Source organism: Nipponia nippon, unplaced genomic scaffold (assembly GCF_047370975.1).
Source record: "Nipponia nippon isolate SJK-2023a ecotype South Korea unplaced genomic scaffold, ASM4737097v1 scaffold_3, whole genome shotgun sequence".
Classification (NCBI taxonomy): Eukaryota; Metazoa; Chordata; class Aves; order Pelecaniformes; family Threskiornithidae; genus Nipponia; species Nipponia nippon.
Genome location: NW_028262347.1, coordinates 54,162,023 through 54,183,970, shown reverse-complemented (window position 1 = coordinate 54,183,970; position 21,948 = coordinate 54,162,023). Strand labels below are relative to the sequence as shown.

Below are 21,948 nucleotides of genomic sequence, written 5' to 3'. Positions count from 1 at the left end.
TGCAGTGGCTGCGGCCATCGGGGCTTGAGCCCTTTCAGCACCAGCGCAGCGGCGGGGCAGGGCCAAGCTTTGCTGCACGCTCAGCGGTTGGTCCGCAGCCCCGTCCGTGGCCCGCGCTGCTGCATTGCCCTCCAAAACCTCGCCCGACGCACAGGGGGACGCAGCCCCCAGCGCCCCGACGCGGGAGCAGAGCGGGCTCCGCAGCAGCAGCGCCCCGACGGCGGAGGCGGAGGCCGCTCCTCCCGGGCCGGGGCGAGCCACCCCGCCCCCTCTGACGCCCCCTCTGTGACGCCCCCTCTGTGACGCCCCGGCCGCACGCGACGACGCCGCTCTTCGGCCGCCCCCTGCAGGCGCCGGCGGTCAGTGTGGTCGCCGTCGCGGAGGGACCGGCAGCGCGTCTCTGGCTGGCAGCGTCGGGGGCTGCGAGCCGCGGCCGCGGCTCGGGGCTCCGCTCTCGGCTCTCCCCGCCCTCTCCCCCGCCCCGCCCCGCCCCGCCCGGGGCTCGGCAGAGCCCGCCGGGCGCCTCCTGCGGCTGCTAACGGCGGGGCGGGCCATGCCCTCGCCCCCGCCGCAGCATGCAGAGGCTCGTCGCACTCCTCAGGAGGGTGCGGGAGCGGCCGCCGCCCGGCAGCGCTCCCGCGCCCGGCGCCGCCGGGGCCTCTGAGCTCCGGGAGAAGGGCTGGGGCGAGCTGCACAGCGCGGCCGCCAGCGGTGACCTGGCCCGGCTGCGGCGGCGCTGGTGGTGGAAGAGGCTCCGCATCAACTGGCGGGACGCGAAGAAGCAGTAAGGGGCGGGCAGTGCCCGTAGCAAAGCCCCCACCCCCCCTGGCTGGAGGAGCCGGCGAAGCCCGGCACGGTCGCAGGCGCCCTCGGAGCAGGGCCGGCTCCACAGCGCTGGCCGTCCCGGCGGCCTGCCCAAGCTGGGCCAGGAGGCGGCGGATGCTCCGCTCCGCTCCGCTCTGCCCTGCTTTGCCCTGCTTTGCCCCGCTCTGCCAGCCTGGTCCCTGTCGTGACTCTTCGGTGGAGCTCAGCAGGCCTTCGTCCAAGCAGAGACGGCTCCTTTCCTGCCGCCAGACCGAGCGCCTTGCTTGGGCAGGGCACGGGTTGGCAGAAAGACGCGGCACAGCCTTCCCGTTGCTGTTAGAAATCCCATCCCCTCTGTCTCTGGGACACGTCTGGCACGGGACTGGTCGGGGGAAAACCCAGGGGCTTGCGCGGACCCCGCAGTCTCCGTAGACTTACGTAGCCTCCCTTGACTTCAGGCTGCCAAGACGCACGCGGTCTCCTTTGCTGTGCCGGGTGGCTGGGCAGTCCTGGAGGGAGGGACCAGTGCCTGGGCACAGGACTCTGCTTGTGCGGGTTCCTTGACGCAGCCGAGGAAATGCCTCCTGACTCAAGGCAGGCGTTGGGGATTTTGCGTAGCCAGCCCCAGGCTTTGGCTGTGCAACTGCTGCCACGGGCTCCGGAACGAGAAAGCTTGCTTTCGGCTTGTTTTTTGCTAGTTGAGGCTTACGGCCCCATGTGGCGGCTACCACAGACTGAAACGATGTCTTCAGCTGTCTGTCAGCGTTAACTGCGTTTATTTAATTTCTAGGACGCCTCTGCACCTTGCTTGTGCCAACGGCCACACCGATGTCGTTCGATTTCTAGTAGAAAAGAAGTGCCACCTAAATCCTCGGGACAGTTTTAAGAAATCGCCGCTGATGAAGGTACGTCGAAGAGGTCATGCTGTTGCCCATTGGGCTTACTGATTGTGCGCTGAGCGACACATACCTCGCACAATTCTTTACGTAGGCCTGCGTAGAAACAGGCGTGTTGTAGTCAGCGGGGAAGGGGCGTATGTCGCCTCATCTTTGAAGATGCTCACACGTTCCAGCGTTGGGAAGATGCGGGAGTTCTGACAGAGAGAAGCGTAGATGTTGGAAGTTATTCCTCCTTTGTGTCGTGTTTCCAGGCAGTAGAGCACCAGCACAAAGACTGTGCGACTCTTCTGCTGGAGCACGGTGCCAACCCTGACCTCAGAGCTGCTGGCGGCAACACTGCCCTTCACCTGGCTGCCATCATTCATAGCAAATCTCTAGCAGAGCTGTTACTTGAGCACAATGCCCATATTGATGCTCAGAATGAGGTAAGTGTGGACTTTGGGCAAGGCTCCTCTGCCCAAAACTTGCTTGACTTTTCTGTGCGATTGTAAGGGAGATGATTTCTCCTTTCAGCTGGGATACACTCCGCTTACTCTTGCCATCACCGAGCACTGTGAAGAGATGGTCGAGTTCCTTCTTCAAAAAGGAGCTGACGTGCACGCTCGAGATAACCATGAAAGGTAGAAGGGTTTGTCAAAAGTGCGTGTGGGACTCCTTAGCGTTGTTCAGGTTGGATTGATGGGAGGCATAGGAACGAGCTTTGAAAAGGAACCAGGAGCTGCCCAGATGGAGCTCCTTCTGTGTGACTTGTGAAAGCAGGCGCGCACTCGGCTGCTCTCTTACCTCAGGGGATGATTTCCGCACTGAGGACCGCAAGAAAGCGTTGGCTGTGGTGCCACATGCGCGCGCGTGTACGCACCCACACCCGCACCCCGCCAAGTCTGCTCTGGGCGGGTGGCTGGCCTGGAGACCTCCTGAGGTCCCACCAACCTGAATTCCCCAATGCTTCCGTGCGCTTGGCTGTGCTTTCACTCTGCGTGCAGGAGAGGGGAAAGGAATTGTTTGGGGAGCAAAGAGGGACTGAAGTAATGGCAATGCAATGTCTGCAGCAGCTGATGTATTTCCTATCGTCTCTTGGATGATTTAGGACCACTCTGATGTTTGCTGCTCTTGCTGGGGATATGAACATAACACGACTTCTTCTTCGGCATGGTGCTGATATTTCTCATGAAGACAGGTTTGGCCACACAGCTATGCATTATGCCAGTACCTCTGCACGCTCTGAGTAAGTGATTCACGTCCTCGTTACAGCAGTTGCACTGTCAGAATATCCGTGCTGATGTATGGCCCTTTTTGGTAACTTCCCGGGGGTTTAATGAGGGGTCGAGACCTTTGTTGAAGCTGGGCTCAGTGACGTCTTCCGATGCATCTCTTTCTGCGTCCAGAGTGGATTTGGAAGCTGAGAAAAACTTCCCCCACAGCTCTCTCCGACAATTCACCTGTGTGCTCTCAAGCTCCACTCAACTCAACTGACTAGCAACTCCCTGCCTTTTGTTTCAGAGGGGATCTAACTGCTATCCCCCGAGTTAAACTCTGCAGCGGTTTTCCTCCTCTCATGGGTAGCTTTGCACCCCTGGCTGTTCCTTCGCTAAGACGACTGTGTGTGCTTAACAGCTAGGCTGAAGGAAATAGCCCTCTTGCCTAGTCATGGTAGCCTAGTGATGGGGGAATGAACCGCATTATGCCTTGTCTAGCCATAAACAACTGCCCGTGACTGCTTGTCACTGGATCTCAACACTGGATTTCTTCTCCCTCTGCCCCTTCTGTCAGCCTCTATTCATGGGAAGCAGGAGAGAAGGATGCTTGGGTAAATCGTGGAGTAAAATCCCCTTTAGGAATAAAGCATGTTGGAAGATGGCTCTAGCAACACAACATGTTCATTCCTTCCCTCCAGGCCTCTGGCACAGTATCAATGTTGCGCTAATGCACCGTTTTGCATAGCAGCCTTGGTCTGGAGCACGTCTTTAACATTTTCTCTTCTCGTTTGTTTGGGCTTTTTTGTTTTGTTTGTAGTTCTGCTTATGAAGCAAACCTGAAAGTGATCTCTCTCCTGAGACCCAACTGACCCTCCGGCAGGGCTGGTAGAAGAGAACACCTATACAATGTAGTTAACCCGTGCAGTGCTTGGAATGCAACCGCAACCTTTGTTGGCCTCTTGATATCCCCCTTAGGAGCTCTCTAAACTCTCAGGTCCTCAGACTAACCATGGGAATTTCTGAAGCCTTTCCAAGTCAGGACTGGCTTTGAGGAGATGTTGCCCTGGCTTGACGTGAAGACTTGCTACAGCATTAGTATAGCGTCCCAGTGAGGTAGAAGCTTTGTAGTTAGACGGCAGTCTGCCAGGGAGCTTGTTAATCTCGCTGGCCCTCAAAATGGAGAGGCTGATTATCAGAGGAGACTGTAGCCAGCAGGGGGGAGTTACTCCATAGACAAGAATAGGCACCTCTAGTGGGAACAAGCCTGTAGCGAGTATATCAGTCTCCACTCCTCTAGTAGTGCAGTAAGTCGTGTGTGTGTGTGTGTTACCCTTTACCAGCTGGCTATGAATATGGTACGATGGCTCATGAATGGCTGTTGCTCTTCCAGCAGAGAGCGTATGCAAGTGTGGAGGGATTTTTACGGAATGCTTTTCCTTCCTTTCCGCATATAGTATTGCTAAACAACTGGAGGAATACGTGGGCTGTGAAAGGATGGGAGAGAGTTCTGCGGGAGGCACAGAAGGCGCAACAGTACTTGACAGCTCTTGCTCTGGGACACCTGCTGACTTTCCCTGGGGCACACCTACACTGACCGGAGCAGGTAGGATCCTTCACCGCATAGGAGGTGATAAGGACAAATGCCTGTGGCCTGAAGGAGAGCGACAACCTGTCAGTTGGACACAGGGCTTCAGAGACTGGGAAGGGCAGAGTAAAATAAGGCACTCATGGCAGCGTCATGCTTCTTTCCTCCTCTGTAGGTGTCTTCCCGGCAGCAGAGCAAGAGGAAGATGACGACTCCCCTTTTGATTCTGAGGTAGAGTCATAGAATCACAGAATCATTTGCCTTGGGAAAGACCCTCAAGATCTTGGAGTCCAACCGTAAACCTCAGGCTGCCAAGTCCACCCCTAAACAGTATCCCTAAGCGCCGCGCCTACACGTCTTCTAAATCCCTCCGGGGTGGGGCCTCAACCACTTCCCTGGGCAGCCTGTTCCAGCGCTTGATAGCCCTGTCAGTGAAGAAAGTTTTCCTAATATCCAATCTAAACCTGTTCCTGATACAAGCCAGGATGCTATTGGCCTTCTTGGCCACCTGGGCACGCTGCCGGTCCCATTCGGCCGGCTGTCGACAAGCACCCCCAGGTCCTTTTCCGCCGGGCAGCTTTCCCACCACTCTTCCCCTTCTCTGAAGGAGGCAGTGGGGCCCCACTGGGCTCGCTTGCTTTGGGGCTCCTTTCCCTCTGCTGCTGCTTCCGCCACACGCTCGTAACTGGGACCTGGACATGCCGGTGCTGCAGGCAAGCTGTTCACTTAGCACTGGGACGACGTCAGGTCAAGCTAATGACGCGGGTCTCCTAGCAGCTGGCCTTTGAGCTGCATTTCTAGTACAGGATTGAAGCAGTAAAGCTTCCCGCCGGCTACAGTCCTCTGAAATCCTACGAGGCTGGCGCTGTGAGCATTGCTGGTTTCCCACCACACAGCTCTCTTCTCCGCATCCAGTCAGTGTCAAGTGGTTGCCCGTAGGGCCTAGCGTCCAGACGCTTAGCTGCTTCTGCCTAGGTCCTCTCGATCTTGGGCAGGTGTCCTTCGGCCCCTTTTGAAAGCCCCGCTCAACAGAGATGCCCAACACGCTGGCTCTGTTTGCCCTTTTTGCTCTGTCCGTCACCTGATACCACGTTACGCGTGGTGGCTGAAGCGGGAGATTTGTGCATGGAAACGGGTCGAGGTGGAGCCTGTGCCAGTTCTCACGCCTGTCTTTTAAATTACGCAGATGGATTCGGAGGGTCCCAGGAGAGTGGTGACCGGCATGTGGCTTCTAGCCACAGACAAACACGGAGTGTGCACGCTGTCTGTTGCACAGGGCCACGGCAATGGTAATTTCCTGACGGGCTAAATGGTTACCTTTGTAAGCTGCTGTGGAGTGAAGCGGATGGGGAAAAGCAGAGTGAAATAAGCACTCGCAGCAGCGTCGCCCTTCTTTCCTCCTCTGTAGGTGTCTTCCCGGCAGCAGAGCAAGAGGAAGATGACGACTCCCCTTTTGATTCTGAGGTAGAGTCACAGAATCACAGAATCATTTGCCTTGGGAAAGACCCTCAAGATCTTGGAGTCCAACCGTAAACCTCAGACTGCCAAGTCCACCCCTAAACAGTATCCCTAAGCGCCGCGCCTACACGTCTTCTAAATCCCTCCGGGGTGGGGCCCCAACCACTTCCCTGGGCGGCCTGTTCCAGCGCTTGATAGCCCTGTCAGTGAAGAAAGTTTTCCTAATATCCAATCTAAACCTGTTCCTGATACAAGCCAGGATGCTATTGGCCTTCTTGGCCACCTGGGCACACTGCCGGTCCCATTCGGCCGGCTGTCAACAAGCACCCCCAGGTCCTTTTCCGCCGGGCAGCTTTCCCACCACTCTTCCCCTTCTCTGAAGGAGGCAGTGGGGCCCCACTGGGCTCGCTTGCTTTGGGGCTCCTTTCCCTCTGCTGCTGCTTCCGCCACACGCTCGTAACTGGGACCTGGACATGCCGGTGCTGCAGGCAAGCTGTTCACTTAGCACTGGGACGACGTCAGGTCAAGCTAATGACGCGGGTCTCCTAGCAGCTGGCCTTTGAGCTGCATTTCTAGTACAGGATTGAAGCAGTAAAGCTTCCCGCCGGCTACAATCCTCTGAAATCCTAGGAGGCTGGCGCTGTGAGCATTGCTGGTTTCCCACCACACAGCTCTCTTCTCCGCATCCAGTCAGTGTCAAGTGGTTGCCCGTAGGGCCTAGCGTCCAGACGCTTAGCTGCTTCTGCCTAGGTCCTCTCGATCTTGGGCAGGTGTCCTTCGGCCCCTTTTGAAAGCCCCGCTCAACAGAGATGCCCAACACGCTGGCTCTGTTTGCCCTTTTTGCTCTGTCCGTCACCTGATACCACGTTACGCGTGGTGGCTGAAGCGGGAGATTTGTGCGTGGAAACGGGTCGAGGTGGAGCCTGTGCCAGTTCTCACGCCTCTCTTTTAAATTACGCAGACGGATTCAGAGGGTCCCAGGAGAGTGGCGACGGGTGCGCAGCTTCCAGATGCAGAGAGACGCGGAGCGTGCACGCTGTCCGTTGCACAGGGGCATGGCAATGGTAATTTCCTGACGGGCTAAATGGTTACCTTTGTAAGCTGCTGTGGAGTGAGGCGGATGGGGAAAAGCAGAGTGAAATAAGCACTCGCAGCAGCGTCGCCCTTCTTTCCTCCTCTGTAGGTGTCTTCCCGGCAGCAGAGCAAGAGGAAGATGACGACTCCCCTTTTGATTCTGAGGTAGAGTCATAGAATCACAGAATCATTTGCCTTGGGAAAGACCCTCAAGATCTTGGAGTCCAACCGTAAACCTCAGACTGCCAAGTCCACCCCTAAACCGTATCCCTAAGCGCCGCGCCTACACGTCTTCTAAATCCCTCCGGGGTGGGGCCTCAACCACTTCCCTGGGCGGCCTGTTCCAGCGCTTGATAGCCCTGTCAGTGAAGAAAGTTTTCCTAATATCCAATCTAAACCTGTTCCTGATACAAGCCAGGATGCTATTGGCCTTCTTGGCCACCTGGGCACACTGCCGGTCCCATTCGGCCGGCTGTCAACAAGCACCCCCAGGTCCTTTTCCGCCGGGCAGCTTTCCCACCACTCTTCCCCTTCTCTGAAGGACGCAGTGGGGCCCCACTGGGCTCGCTTGCTTTGGGGCTCCTTTCCCTCTGCTGCTGCTTCCGCCACACGCTCGTAACTGGGACCTGGACATGCCGGTGCTGCAGGCAAGCTGTTCACTTAGCACTGGGACGACGTCAGGTCAAGCTAATGACGCGGGTCTCCTAGCAGCTGGCCTTTGAGCTGCATTTCTAGTACAGGATTGAAGCAGTAAAGCTTCCCGCCGGCTACAATCCTCTGAAATCCTAGGAGGCTGGCGCTGTGAGCATTGCTGGTTTCCCACCACACAGCTCTCTTCTCCGCATCCAGTCAGTGTCAAGTGGTTGCCCGTAGGGCCTAGCGTCCAGACGCTTAGCTGCTTCTGCCTAGGTCCTCTCGATCTTGGGCAGGTGTCCTTCGGCCCCTTTTGAAAGCCCCGCTCAACAGAGATGCCCAACACGCTGGCTCTGTTTGCCCTTTTTGCTCTGTCCGTCACCTGATACCACGTTACGCGTGGTGGCTGAAGCGGGAGATTTGTGCGTGGAAACGGGTCGAGGTGGAGCCTGTGCCAGTTCTCACGCCTCTCTTTTAAATTACGCAGACGGATTCGGAGGGTCCCAGGAGAGTGGCGACGGGTGCGCAGCTTCCAGATGCAGAGAGACGCGGAGCGTGCACGCTGTCCGTTGCACAGGGGCATGGCAATGGTAATTTCCTGACGGGCTAAATGGTTACCTTTGTAAGCTGCTGTGGAGTGAGGCGGATGGGGAAAAGCAGAGTGAAATAAGCACTCGCAGCAGCGTCGCCCTTCTTTTCTCCTCTGTAGGTGTCTTCCCGGCAGCAGAGCAAGAGGAAGATGACGACTCCCCTTTTGATTCTGAGGTAGAGTCATAGAATCAGAATCATTTGCCTTGGGAAAGACCCTCAAGATCTTGGAGTCCAACCGTAAACCTCAGACTGCCAAGTCCACCCCTAAACAGTATCCCTAAGCGCCGCGCCTACACGTCTTCTAAATCCCTCCGGGGTGGGGCCTCAACCACTTCCCTGGGCGGCCTGTTCCAGCGCTTGATAGCCCTGTCAGTGAAGAAAGTTTTCCTAATATCCAATCTAAACCTGTTCCTGATACAAGCCAGGATGCTATTGGCCTTCTTGGCCACCTGGGCACACTGCCGGTCCCATTCGGCCGGCTGTCAACAAGCACCCCCAGGTCCTTTTCCGCCGGGCAGCTTTCCCACCACTCTTCCCCTTCTCTGAAGGAGGCAGTGGGGCCCCACTGGGCTCGCTTGCTTTGGGGCTCCTTTCCCTCTGCTGCTGCTTCCGCCACACGCTCGTAACTGGGACCTGGACATGCCGGTGCTGCAGGCAAGCTGTTCACTTAGCACTGGGACGACGTCAGGTCAAGCTAATGACGCGGGTCTCCTAGCAGCTGGCCTTTGAGCTGCATTTCTAGTACAGGATTGAAGCAGTAAAGCTTCCCGCCGGCTACAATCCTCTGAAATCCTAGGAGGCTGGCGCTGTGAGCATTGCTGGTTTCCCACCACACAGCTCTCTTCTCCGCATCCAGTCAGTGTCAAGTGGTTGCCCGTAGGGCCTAGCGTCCAGACGCTTAGCTGCTTCTGCCTAGGTCCTCTCGATCTTGGGCAGGTGTCCTTCGGCCCCTTTTGAAAGCCCCGCTCAACAGAGATGCCCAACACGCTGGCTCTGTTTGCCCTTTTTGCTCTGTCCGTCACCTGATACCACGTTACGCGTGGTGGCTGAAGCGGGAGATTTGTGCATGGAAACGGGTCGAGGTGGAGCCTGTGCCAGTTCTCACGCCTGTCTTTTAAATTACGCAGATGGATTCGGAGGGTCCCAGGAGAGTGGTGACCGGCATGTGGCTTCTAGCCACAGACAAACACGGAGTGTGCACGCTGTCTGTTGCACAGGGCCACGGCAATGGTAATTTCCTGACGGGCTAAATGGTTACCTTTGTAAGCTGCTGTGGAGTGAAGCGGATGGGGAAAAGCAGAGTGAAATAAGCACTCGCAGCAGCGTCGCCCTTCTTTCCTCCTCTGTAGGTGTCTTCCCGGCAGCAGAGCAAGAGGAAGATGACGACTCCCCTTTTGATTCTGAGGTAGAGTCACAGAATCACAGAATCATTTGCCTTGGGAAAGACCCTCAAGATCTTGGAGTCCAACCGTAAACCTCAGACTGCCAAGTCCACCCCTAAACCGTATCCCTAAGCGCCGCGCCTACACGTCTTCTAAATCCCTCCGGGGTGGGGCCTCAACCACTTCCCTGGGCGGCCTGTTCCAGCGCTTGATAGCCCTGTCAGTGAAGAAAGTTTTCCTAATATCCAATCTAAACCTGTTCCTGATACAAGCCAGGATGCTATTGGCCTTCTTGGCCACCTGGGCACACTGCCGGTCCCATTCGGCCGGCTGTCAACAAGCACCCCCAGGTCCTTTTCCGCTGGGCAGCTTTCCCACCACTCTTCCCCTTCTCTGAAGGACGCAGTGGGGCCCCACTGGGCTCGCTTGCTTTGGGGCTCCTTTCCCTCTGCTGCTGCTTCCGCCACACGCTCGTAACTGGGACCTGGACATGCCGGTGCTGCAGGCAAGCTGTTCACTTAGCACTGGGACGACGTCAGGTCAAGCTAATGACGCGGGTCTCCTAGCAGCTGGCCTTTGAGCTGCATTTCTAGTGCAGGATTGAAGCAGTAAAGCTTCCCGCCGGCTACAATCCTCTGAAATCCTAGGAGGCTGGCGCTGTGAGCATCGCTGGTTTCCCACCACACAGCTCTCTTCTCCGCATCCAGTCAGTGTCAAGTGGTTGCCCGTAGGGCCTAGCGTCCAGACGCTTAGCTGCTTCTGCCTAGGTCCTCTCGATCTTGGGCAGGTGTCCTTCGGCCCCTTTTGAAAGCCCCGCTCAACAGAGATGCCCAACACGCTGGCTCTGTTTGCCCTTTTTGCTCTGTCCGTCACCTGATACCACGTTACGCGTGGTGGCTGAAGCGGGAGATTTGTGCGTGGAAACGGGTCGAGGTGGAGCCTGTGCCAGTTCTCACGCCTCTCTTTTAAATTACGCAGACGGATTCGGAGGGTCCCAGGAGAGTGGCGACAGGTGCGCAGCTTCCAGATGCAGAGAGACGCGGAGCGTGCACGCTGTCCGTTGCACAGGGGCATGGCAATGGTAATTTCCTGACGGGCTAAATGGTTACCTTTGTAAGCTGCTGTGGAGTGAGGCGGATGGGGAAAAGCAGAGTGAAATAAGCACTCGCAGCAGCGTCGCCCTTCTTTTCTCCTCTGTAGGTGTCTTCCCGGCAGCAGAGCAAGAGGAAGATGACGACTCCCCTTTTGATTCTGAGGTAGACTCATAGAATCAGAATCATTTGCCTTGGGAAAGACCCTCAAGATCTTGGAGTCCAACCGTAAACCTCAGACTGCCAAGTCCACCCCTAAACCGTATCCCTAAGCGCCGCGCCTACACGTCTTCTAAATCCCTCCGGGGTGGGGCCTCAACCACTTCCCTGGGCGGCCTGTTCCAGCGCTTGATAGCCCTGTCAGTGAAGAAAGTTTTCCTAATATCCAATCTAAACCTGTTCCTGATACAAGCCAGGATGCTATTGGCCTTCTTGGCCACCTGGGCACACTGCCGGTCCCATTCGGCCGGCTGTCAACAAGCACCCCCAGGTCCTTTTCCGCCGGGCAGCTTTCCCACCACTCTTCCCCTTCTCTGAAGGAGGCAGTGGGGCCCCACTGGGCTCGCTTGCTTTGGGGCTCCTTTCCCTCTGCTGCTGCTTCCGCCACACGCTCGTAACTGGGACCTGGACATGCCGGTGCTGCAGGCAAGCTGTTCACTTAGCACTGGGACGACGTCAGGTCAAGCTAATGACGCGGGTCTCCTAGCAGCTGGCCTTTGAGCTGCATTTCTAGTACAGGATTGAAGCAGTAAAGCTTCCCGCCGGCTACAATCCTCTGAAATCCTAGGAGGCTGGCGCTGTGAGCATTGCTGGTTTCCCACCACACAGCTCTCTTCTCCGCATCCAGTCAGTGTCAAGTGGTTGCCCGTAGGGCCTAGCGTCCAGACGCTTAGCTGCTTCTGCCTAGGTCCTCTCGATCTTGGGCAGGTGTCCTTCGGCCCCTTTTGAAAGCCCCGCTCAACAGAGATGCCCAACACGCTGGCTCTGTTTGCCCTTTTTGCTCTGTCCGTCACCTGATACCACGTTACGCGTGGTGGCTGAAGCGGGAGATTTGTGCATGGAAACGGGTCGAGGTGGAGCCTGTGCCAGTTCTCATGCCTGTCTTTTAAATTACGCAGATGGATTCGGAGGGTCCCAGGAGAGTGGTGACCGGCATGTGGCTTCTAGCCACAGACAAACACGGAGTGTGCACGCTGTCTGTTGCACAGGGCCACGGCAATGGTAATTTCCTGACGGGCTAAATGGTTACCTTTGTAAGCTGCTGTGGAGTGAAGCGGATGGGGAAAAGCAGAGTGAAATAAGCACTCGCAGCAGCGTCGCCCTTCTTTCCTCCTCTGTAGGTGTCTTCCCGGCAGCAGAGCAAGAGGAAGATGACGACTCCCCTTTTGATTCTGAGGTAGAGTCACAGAATCACAGAATCATTTGCCTTGGGAAAGACCCTCAAGATCTTGGAGTCCAACCGTAAACCTCAGACTGCCAAGTCCACCCCTAAACCGTAGCCCTAAGCGCCGCGCCTACACGTCTTCTAAATCCCTCCGGGGTGGGGCCTCAACCACTTCCCTGGGCGGCCTGTTCCAGCGCTTGATAGCCCTGTCAGTGAAGAAAGTTTTCCTAATATCCAATCTAAACCTGTTCCTGATACAAGCCAGGATGCTATTGGCCTTCTTGGCCACCTGGGCACACTGCCGGTCCCATTCGGCCGGCTGTCAACAAGCACCCCCAGGTCCTTTTCCGCCGGGCAGCTTTCCCACCACTCTTCCCCTTCTCTGAAGGACGCAGTGGGGCCCCACTGGGCTCGCTTGCTTTGGGGCTCCTTTCCCTCTGCTGCTGCTTCCGCCACACGCTCGTAACTGGGATCTGGACATGCCGGTGCTGCAGGCAAGCTGTTCACTTAGCACTGGGACGACGTCAGGTCAAGCTAATGACGCGGGTCTCCTAGCAGCTGGCCTTTGAGCTGCATTTCTAGTACAGGATTGAAGCAGTAAAGCTTCCCGCCGGCTACAATCCTCTGAAATCCTAGGAGGCTGGCGCTGTGAGCATTGCTGGTTTCCCACCACACAGCTCTCTTCTCCGCATCCAGTCAGTGTCAAGTGGTTGCCCGTAGGGCCTAGCGTCCAGACGCTTAGCTGCTTCTGCCTAGGTCCTCTCGATCTTGGGCAGGTGTCCTTCGGCCCCTTTTGAAAGCCCCGCTCAACAGAGATGCCCAACACGCTGGCTCTGTTTGCCCTTTTTGCTCTGTCCGTCACCTGATACCACGTTACGCGTGGTGGCTGAAGCGGGAGATTTGTGCGTGGAAACGGGTCGAGGTGGAGCCTGTGCCAGTTCTCACGCCTCTCTTTTAAATTACGCAGATGGATTCGGAGGGTCCCAGGAGAGTGGCGACGGGTGCGCAGCTTCCAGATGCAGAGAGACGCGGAGCGTGCACGCTGTCCGTTGCACAGGGGCATGGCAATGGTAATTTCCTGACGGGCTAAATGGTTACCTTTGTAAGCTGCTGTGGAGTGAGGCGGATGGGGAAAAGCAGAGTGAAATAAGCACTCGCAGCAGCGTCGCCCTTCTTTTCTCCTCTGTAGGTGTCTTCCCGGCAGCAGAGCAAGAGGAAGATGACGACTCCCCTTTTGATTCTGAGGTAGAGTCATAGAATCAGAATCATTTGCCTTGGGAAAGACCCTCAAGATCTTGGAGTCCAACCGTAAATCTCAGACTGCCAAGTCCACCCCTAAACAGTATCCCTAAGCGCCGCGCCTACACGTCTTCTAAATCCCTCCGGGGTGGGGCCTCAACCACTTCCCTGGGCGGCCTGTTCCAGCGCTTGATAGCCCTGTCAGTGAAGAAAGTTTTCCTAATATCCAATCTAAACCTGTTCCTGATACAAGCCAGGATGCTATTGGCCTTCTTGGCCACCTGGGCACACTGCCGGTCCCATTCGGCCGGCTGTCAACAAGCACCCCCAGGTCCTTTTCCGCCGGGCAGCTTTCCCACCACTCTTCCCCTTCTCTGAAGGACGCAGTGGGGCCCCACTGGGCTCGCTTGCTTTGGGGCTCCTTTCCCTCTGCTGCTGCTTCCGCCACACGCTCGTAACTGGGACCTGGACATGCCGGTGCTGCAGGCAAGCTGTTCACTTAGCACTGGGACGACGTCAGGTCAAGCTAATGACGCGGGTCTCCTAGCAGCTGGCCTTTGAGCTGCATTTCTAGTACAGGATTGAAGCAGTAAAGCTTCCCGCCGGCTACAATCCTCTGAAATCCTAGGAGGCTGGCGCTGTGAGCATTGCTGGTTTCCCACCACACAGCTCTCTTCTCCGCATCCAGTCAGTGTCAAGTGGTTGCCCGTAGGGCCTAGCGTCCAGACGCTTAGCTGCTTCTGCCTAGGTCCTCTCGATCTTGGGCAGGTGTCCTTCGGCCCCTTTTGAAAGCCCCGCTCAACAGAGATGCCCAACACGCTGGCTCTGTTTGCCCTTTTTGCTCTGTCCGTCACCTGATACCACGTTACGCGTGGTGGCTGAAGCGGGAGATTTGTGCATGGAAACGGGTCGAGGTGGAGCCTGTGCCAGTTCTCACGCCTGTCTTTTAAATTACGCAGATGGATTCGGAGGGTCCCAGGAGAGTGGTGACCGGCATGTGGCTTCTAGCCACAGACAAACACGGAGTGTGCACGCTGTCTGTTGCACAGGGCCACGGCAATGGTAATTTCCTGACGGGCTAAATGGTTACCTTTGTAAGCTGCTGTGGAGTGAAGCGGATGGGGAAAAGCAGAGTGAAATAAGCACTCGCAGCAGCGTCGCCCTTCTTTCCTCCTCTGTAGGTGTCTTCCCGGCAGCAGAGCAAGCGGGAGATGATGTCTCTTCATTTGAGAATGAGTTACTTTCTCCTCCGGAGGTAATGCAGGAGTCACGCTTCTGTAACCCCAGTGCTGAAATGCAATGTGAATCTGCAGTGCTGCTGGGGCTTCCTGTCCCCACTGTCTGTCTCTCTGTCTGTGTTCTTGCTCTCTCAGGTTTCTGCACTGCAGCGGGAAGAGCTTCAGCTAAAGAAGGGTGCTTTAACTCAAGCACATTGTCAAGGCAACAGACAGGTGACTCTAATAGAGGCCGATGCAGATATCTTTAAATAGAGCCTGTTGGTGTACGGAGAGCTGTTCTTGCAACTGAGTTCATTTTGGAATGCTGCTGAGAGGTGGTTGTTGTATTTGGACCTGAACTGAGTTTCCAACCGCATTTCGTTCCCGTTGTGAAGCAGAAGGTCTGCATAAGGAGGGAAAACAGTGGGCTGGAAAAAAGCGCATGCACGGACTCGCAGCCTGTGTTCCAAGGAGAAGAATACTTAAGCCTTTTCTGTGTATGAGGAAAGAGAAAGCCTCATGAAGAGCTGCCGATAGTTTAGATGTGCTCAGCTGAGAAAGGTGCCCGCAGATGCCTGCTGGTGGCGGCCAAAATCTCTGATCTTTGAATTCACTAGTCACAGAAGCATAGAATGGTTTGGGTTGGAAGGCACCTTCAAAGATCATCTGGTCCAAGCCCCTGCTGCGGGCAGGGACATCTTCCACTAGATCAGGTTGCTCAAAGCCCCGTCCAGCCTGACTTCGAACCCTTCCAGGGATGGGGCATCCACAACTTCTCTGGGCAACCTGCTCCAGTGTCCCACCACCCTCGTTGCAAAACATTTCTTCCTCATGTCCAATCTAAGTCTACCCTCTTTTAGTTTAAAACCGTTGCCCCTTGTCCTGTCACTACAGGCCATGGTAAAAAGTCTCTCTCCATCTTTCTATATTGAAAGGCTGCCATAAGGTCTCCCCAGAGCCTTCTCTTCCCCAGGCTGAACAACCCCAACTCTCTCAGCCCTTCTTCATGGGAGAGGTGTTCCAGCCCTCTGATCATTTCTCTCGCCCTCCTCTGGACCTGCTCTAACAGCTCCGTGTCCTCCTGGTGCTGGGGACCCAGGGGCTGGATGCAGTGCTCCAGGTTGGGTCTCACGAGAGCAGAACAGAAGGGGAGAATCACCTCCCTCAGCCTGCTGGCCACCCTGAAGACGGATCTAATGTTATAATCCCATGAGGAAAAGCATCTCTCATGTTGTCATCTTCTTCTTGATTTCTCTGTGCTCATGGAACGTGCTCATGTTTCTTTAGAGATGGGTCAGGCAGCTGCAGCAGGAGCTTGCCGACGCTCTCAAAAAGAACGCCCTGGCAGAAGCTTCACCTGAAGCCAAGAAGCGCTACAGCAGGGACCTGCAGGAACAGAAACTGCAGTTGCAGAAGGAACTGGACAGGTCTAAAGCGAAGGTATGGAGAAAGCCCGTCTCTTGTCTCTTGGCAGGGGCCCGGGCCTTTTTTGTAGCAAACCAGAGTGGGGAACTGATCCTTTCTTGGGGGTTTTGTGGAACCCAGGGTGGTTCAGTGTGCGGCTCGCTGTGATGAGGGGGCTGGGAGGGAACAGCACTGCTGTCTTTGGTGCCTGCTGGTTTGCACCGCTTGAAGTAACAGTGGAGGGCTACGCTAAGGTGGTCTTAGTATACTAGACAACTTGGCAACAGGAGTAGATTGAGTGACGTGTAAGGGACTCACCTGGTTTTATAAGCCTGGCGCCTACCATTACAAAGGCCACTAACCGTGAAGTCACTTTGTCCTTAACTGGAGAAGGGTGTTCCTTTCAAAAAGCTGCTTCTCCAGTTTCACAGAGCACACACGTATTTGCTGCTTCTCTTGGGTTTGGCAAAGCGGAGTGTGTGCTGACAGAGAAAGAGTAGGCATGCTGGAGTGTTGCGCTGGTGCTTTTTTGTATTCCCTCATCACGTCATCACTGTTAGGGAGTTGCAAAGTCACTTTAGGAGCAGGAGGAGGAGTGTTGTGGCAGCATTTAGGAAATGCTGTAGGAAATCAGTGTCGACGTAGGAGAGGGGCCCGTAGAAAAGATGAAGAAGTAACATGGCTTTGGAGGGTCGACGTGAGAGTCAAAGCAGTCCACTCCTTTTTATCAAACCTAAGCTGACCGCTGGGGATTCTTGTTGTGGTTTGACAGCTGCAGGAATTGGAAAGAACGGCGTATCCGGACTGAGTGTTATGTCACGTCCCTGAAGAACGCCATAAAGGATAAGCAGAGGGAACTAACAACTTCCAGGAACCAGCAGGGCCTTCTGGTCGCATATTCTAGAACTACGGCTGTCGCAGAGCTGAAAGAACGCATACGACGGTAAGGAAGTACCACAGTGGAGCAAGGCTTTGCTTTGTGCGATTGTGTGAAAACAACAGGACTGTCTTCTTGCATCCCAGTGAGATAATAATACACGATTTTCAAAGATGCTTTTGTTTTAGATGAGGTTCTTTCACACTCTTCTGTGGGGATTTGTGCTCTTGTGGACTTCTGTGACAAGGCCTGTACTTCTTTTCCAGGCTCCAAGTTGAAAACGCCAGGCTGGAAGCCACAGTCCAGCAACAAGCCACGACCATTGAAGCCCTTCAGAAAGACCTGCAAGCCTCTGCCTCAGTAAGCTAGTCGGAGCCTTCCCTTTTCATGAGCTACAGAGCCCAGTTCCGTATTCATGTGGGGAAATTTTAAGATGAGGTTTTTGTTGGAGAGCCTACGAGAGATCAGTTCCTCTGTTCTACTGACTATAGGCTTCTCTGAAAGTCCTGCTGGCCCATTCCCCAGCTTTCTGGCTTTGAGAGTTGTCCCATGAGACTACAGCAAGTCCCACTTAACGCCATCTTTGTTAAGGAGTTGACAGTAAGGCACTGGCTTGCGTATTTTCTGCTTTAGACCAGTCGTGAGGTTGAGACCTCAGGCAGTGCTTCAGACAGTCATGCAGTAGAGGCATTTGGTACTTTTGGCTGCGGGCTTTCCTCGCGCTCAGGTGGAGCCCAGCGCTTCATCCTGGAGGCTTGACTATCATCATCAGACTGTGACAGGAATTCTTCCGTTGCCTGTACTCTGGTCACCCTCCTGTTTTAGTGACTATGGATTCCTTGGCCAGAAGGTGTGGGTCCGTAATGCAACAAGAAGACCTCCAAAGATGAAAGTCAGCAACTAATAAGGGAACGACACCTCCCTTGGCAGTATTTTGTGTGCTTGGGGCGCGTTGCAGGGCAGGCAAACGCTGTGCTGGACTGATGCTGGCAAGAGAAGCAGAAAGGCCGTGAGGCGTGACCTTCAGTCGGGAAAGTCCTAGCGTGACTCCTTTTTTCTTCTTTTAATGCTGCGGTAGGCTCAAAATGGCCTGGAGGACTTGGCCACTGGCTTTCAGAAAACACGGACTGCAAACAAACACCAACATCAGCAGGTATATGAACGGCTTCTGGGAATGACTGGTTTTAGTCTTTGAATTTCTTGTGGGCAGGTGACGTATGAAAAGATCAGGTGGGCTCTGGGGAACCCCCCAGGTTTTTGGGCAGGGCACCTGCAGAGGAAAAGTCTATCTATTCTCTCATCCTGCTGGTGCTACTGCGTTTTGAATGTGCCTGGTGAGCAATATGGGGGCACTTGCGTTCCTCAGCACAATTCCTTTGATGGGTAGGCTGTGTGCTGTGGACAGGAGAGAGATCTGTGCCTGAGAGCTGCGAGAGGAGACTGGACTTGGGAGATCCCCGTTGTCTTCTTTGTGGAGAACACCATGTGCACATTCTGCATATGGATCCTGTTCCTGTGCTCTGTGCGCGATGTATCTTTTCTATTTTGAAAGCGTGGGAGCAAAAGCGAGGAAGCGAAGAAGCTGGCCGAGATGAAATGCCGATCAGAAGAACGTCTGGACGAAATGCGGGGAAGAAACGGCACACAGGAGGAAGAACGTACCAGGCATGGCTTTTTAGTGCTTTAAAGAAATATCACGCTGAGTAGAAGTCAAGCTTCACTGGACTCTAATATAAAAGCATGTACCTAACCGTTTGTGAGCAAATTCAAGCCTTGCATTCGATCTTGCAAGGTGCTTCTGTGCATGAACCTATGGTTTTAAAAAGCTGCAAAAGGCCTTGCAAATACAGGCTGCCTGCAGTTCTCCTGGGAGGGAAGGAAGCCTTTTCTTCCTCTGTTCAGGTGAACTTTGGGCCCTCCAAGTGATGTGTGATGCTGGAGTGCTGGCTGTTCTCAGTAATTCCTGGCCTGTCAAGCATGTTACAGATGAAGCAAGCCGTGGCTGTGCTGCTTACGTAGGAGTATGTGAAAAAGGCCGACTGTTGCTTTGCTTCACGCTCTCCTTACTCATTTGCTGTGCAGGTTGAAGATGCATCTGGAGGGAACTCGGACAAAGCTGATATGCGGGCAGAGAGAGTCCCAGCTCAGTTTCCAGGGAGAGATGAAGAACAGCTGTTCTGAGGTGGCCAACCAGGTTGGTAAACTAAGAAGAAATGTGAGCGCTGGTTGGTTTGGTGGATTTGAGGTGATTATTTGTTTCTGCTGGAACCTGGATGATTCTTTTCCTATGCTTCTCTTCCGTGTTGCTAATTATCTGTTGGCTGTATTTTGCAACTGATTGACTTCTCTTGAGACTCCTGCTGCTATTGTAGCAGTGGATGATGATGATGATGATGATGATGTTGATCAACACAGATGAAGTTATCGTGATGGGTAAAAGCCATGAGCCAGGAGTCCCAGCAGGGCTGCTGAGGTCAATGGCCTCGCTGACCATGACACAGTCCCAGGGGCCCCGAGCGACAAGAGCAGAGCTGGTCACCATACATCGAGATTTTAATACATTTTAATACTCTCTCAGCAGGCAACGAATGCAGTCTCGAGGGCCCCCCACCTTACAGATCTCCACAGAAGTGAGTAACTTTAGAGCTCTCTCTTTGAGTTCCTTTTGTTTTGCCGCTTACAAGTTGGTGACATTTCCCAGCAACTGGAGGTGCAGTCGAAAAAACGCATGCAGGGGGCAAGGTAAAACCAGGACCTGTGAGAAAAGTTGTTCACTTTGCGTGGGACTCAGGAAGAACCGGGGCAGAACCAGGGCTTGACCCCAGAAGGCGCTGGGAGACTAGCACGGTGGGTCACAGGCAAACAAAGCAGTCTAAAAGAGAGATGGGAGAAAGAGCTGGACAAGAAATAAGGCAAAAACTGCAAGAAGTTGAGCTGTATCTCCACGTAATGCAATTTTCCACGTGCGTCTGTAGCCCACAGGCTGTAACGTTGTTGCCGACCCGTTTGAGAGTTTGCTTTTCAGTATCTGGATCTGTGCGTTAGTGCTGCCCTTCCCAGGATCCACTTTCCAGTGCTGCCTTTGGCCCAGCCTGCTGTAAAACTCACGCACAGCCTTTTCTTCTCCCGCCCTTCCCCCGTCAGAGCTGAACCTCCAACACCGTTAGCAACGAGAAGATGCTGGAGCAGAGGAAGTGCCAGTGCCAGAAAACAGAGTGCTCACAGGGAGATGAATGAAGCCTGCAAACCTTTGCCTTCCACCTCACCCAGCAGCTAACCTGCATCTAATTCCAAGGGTTCTGTTGCAGTTTGGTCTTTAATAAACTGTGTTATCTAGTACACGTCTTCTTAGTTTTGCTGCACACTTGGAGCGCTTCGGACCCTAGCACGTTTGGATGAGGAGAGTCCTATTTTTGAAGGCTCACTCAGGCTCTCTTCCTATGCAGGCACTTAGCCTGTCCCTCCCTGCCCCTGCTCTGAATGAAAAGCAGTCCTGCAGACACCCCTGAGAGGGAGCACCCATCTGTGGCCTTTTCCTCTGGGGAGGCTTGAGCCATGATTGTGCTCAGCTGAGGGATTAGTGCTGAGCTACTGCTAATCATCTCTTCCTGCCTTTGTAGAGCAATCCTCCTGGTGGTCTGGGCAGAAGGTGATGGGAGAGTGTTGTGGTTTAACCCTAGCCAGCAACTAAGCACCACACAGCCGCTCGCTCATTCCCTGCCTGCAGTGGGACGGGGGAGAGAACTGTAAGGGTAAAAGTGAGAAAACTCATGAGTTGAGATAGGAACAGTTTAATAATTTCAATAAAGTAAAATAGTAGTAGTAGTAATAATAATATAGAAAGCAAGTGATGCATGATGCAATTGCTCACCACCCGCTGACCGATGCCCAGCCCATCCCTGAGCAGCGATCGCTGCCCCCCAGCCTACCCCCCCCAGTTTATATACTGAGCATACGGTATGGCATAGCCCTTTGGCCAGTCTGGGTCAGCTGTCCTGGCTGTGCCCCCTCCCAGCTTCTTGTGCACCGGGCAGAGCATGGGAAGCTGAAAAGTCCTTGACCAGTGTAAGCACTACTTAGCAACAACTAAAGCACCAGTGTGTTATCAACATTACTCTGATACTAAATCCAAAACACAGCACTATACCAGCTTCTAGGAAAAAATTAACTCTATCCCAGCTGAAACCAGGACAGTGAGCTTCTGGTAGCCATGGAAGCTTTGCAGATCCCATGGGGATCTGATGGATTTCTAGCCTGCCGAGTGAAAAGGTGTGAAGTGGGCACAAGCTGGAACAGGGGGAATCCCACCTCAACCTAAGGAAAAACCTTTTCTCTTGCGAGGGTGGTGAGAGACCCGTGTCAGGGAGCAGCGCAGGCACACTGCTCCCTCAGGGACCGGGAGCCAAAGGGGGTCCCATGGCTGGGCCCCGCCCTGCTGGCCTCGGCCTACGCGGCGAGGGGAGCAGCCAGGTCCCGGGGTGGGCAGCCGAGAGCCCAGAGGGGCAAACCTGTGCCCAGTGAGGCGCAGCTCTGAGGGCAAGCCAGGAAGTCAGGCCAGGCCGAGCTGGCGTGCAGGCCCAGTGGTGGCAAGCAGGGTCAGACGCAGTCCAGCGATGGCCAGGCAGGGCCACAGGGAGGCCAAGTGCAGACCGGGAAGGCAGCCTGCGGGCTGGGGTCTGAAGCAGCGAGGTCCGTGGCCAGGCACAGCTGAGACAGAGCTGGAGCCGCGGACACCATGACAGAGCTCAGGCAGGGCCTGGAGGCCTCTGCCTACACCTCAGTGGGCCTCCTGGGCTGGAGGCCCCAAGGACCTGGGGCAGGGCTGGAGGCCCCAGCTCAGCTTGCTGGTGGTGGTTTATTTGTGCCCCAGAGAGGTTGTGGAGTCCTCATGCTTGGAGACGCCCCAAACTGGACGTGGCCCTGTGCGACCTGCCCTGCCTGACCCTACTTTGAGCAGGGTGGGGACGGACAAGACGAGGCCCCTTCCAGCCTTGACGATGCTGTGCTTTCAAGGCACAAACATCTCCAGTGATCCAGAAATTTCACGCTGCAGGCCTGGTTTTATTCAGCTAGACCTCATGCCTGCTTTAACGAGCCTCAGTAAGTGAGTCAGA

The 21,948-nt window shown here is 55.0% G+C and overlaps 1 protein-coding gene across 1 annotated transcript; it reads left to right on the top strand.

The window, feature by feature from the left end:
- Positions 1 to 399: 399 nt before the first annotated feature.
- Positions 400 to 20,185, top strand: LOC148054611 (uncharacterized). Its single transcript, XM_087766007.1, has 16 exons — positions 400 to 784; positions 1,595 to 1,709; positions 1,955 to 2,128; positions 2,217 to 2,323; positions 2,791 to 2,928; positions 4,354 to 4,502; positions 4,660 to 4,715; positions 6,904 to 7,006; positions 7,126 to 7,181; positions 15,841 to 16,124; positions 16,730 to 16,900; positions 17,101 to 17,194; positions 17,913 to 17,987; positions 18,387 to 18,499; positions 18,917 to 19,059; positions 19,545 to 20,185. Exons 1-16 carry the CDS (start codon positions 576 to 578, stop codon positions 19,877 to 19,879), a joined length of 2,322 nt encoding a protein of 773 aa, XP_087622133.1. The 5' UTR covers positions 400 to 575; the 3' UTR covers positions 19,880 to 20,185.
- Positions 20,186 to 21,948: the final 1,763 nt, after the last annotated feature.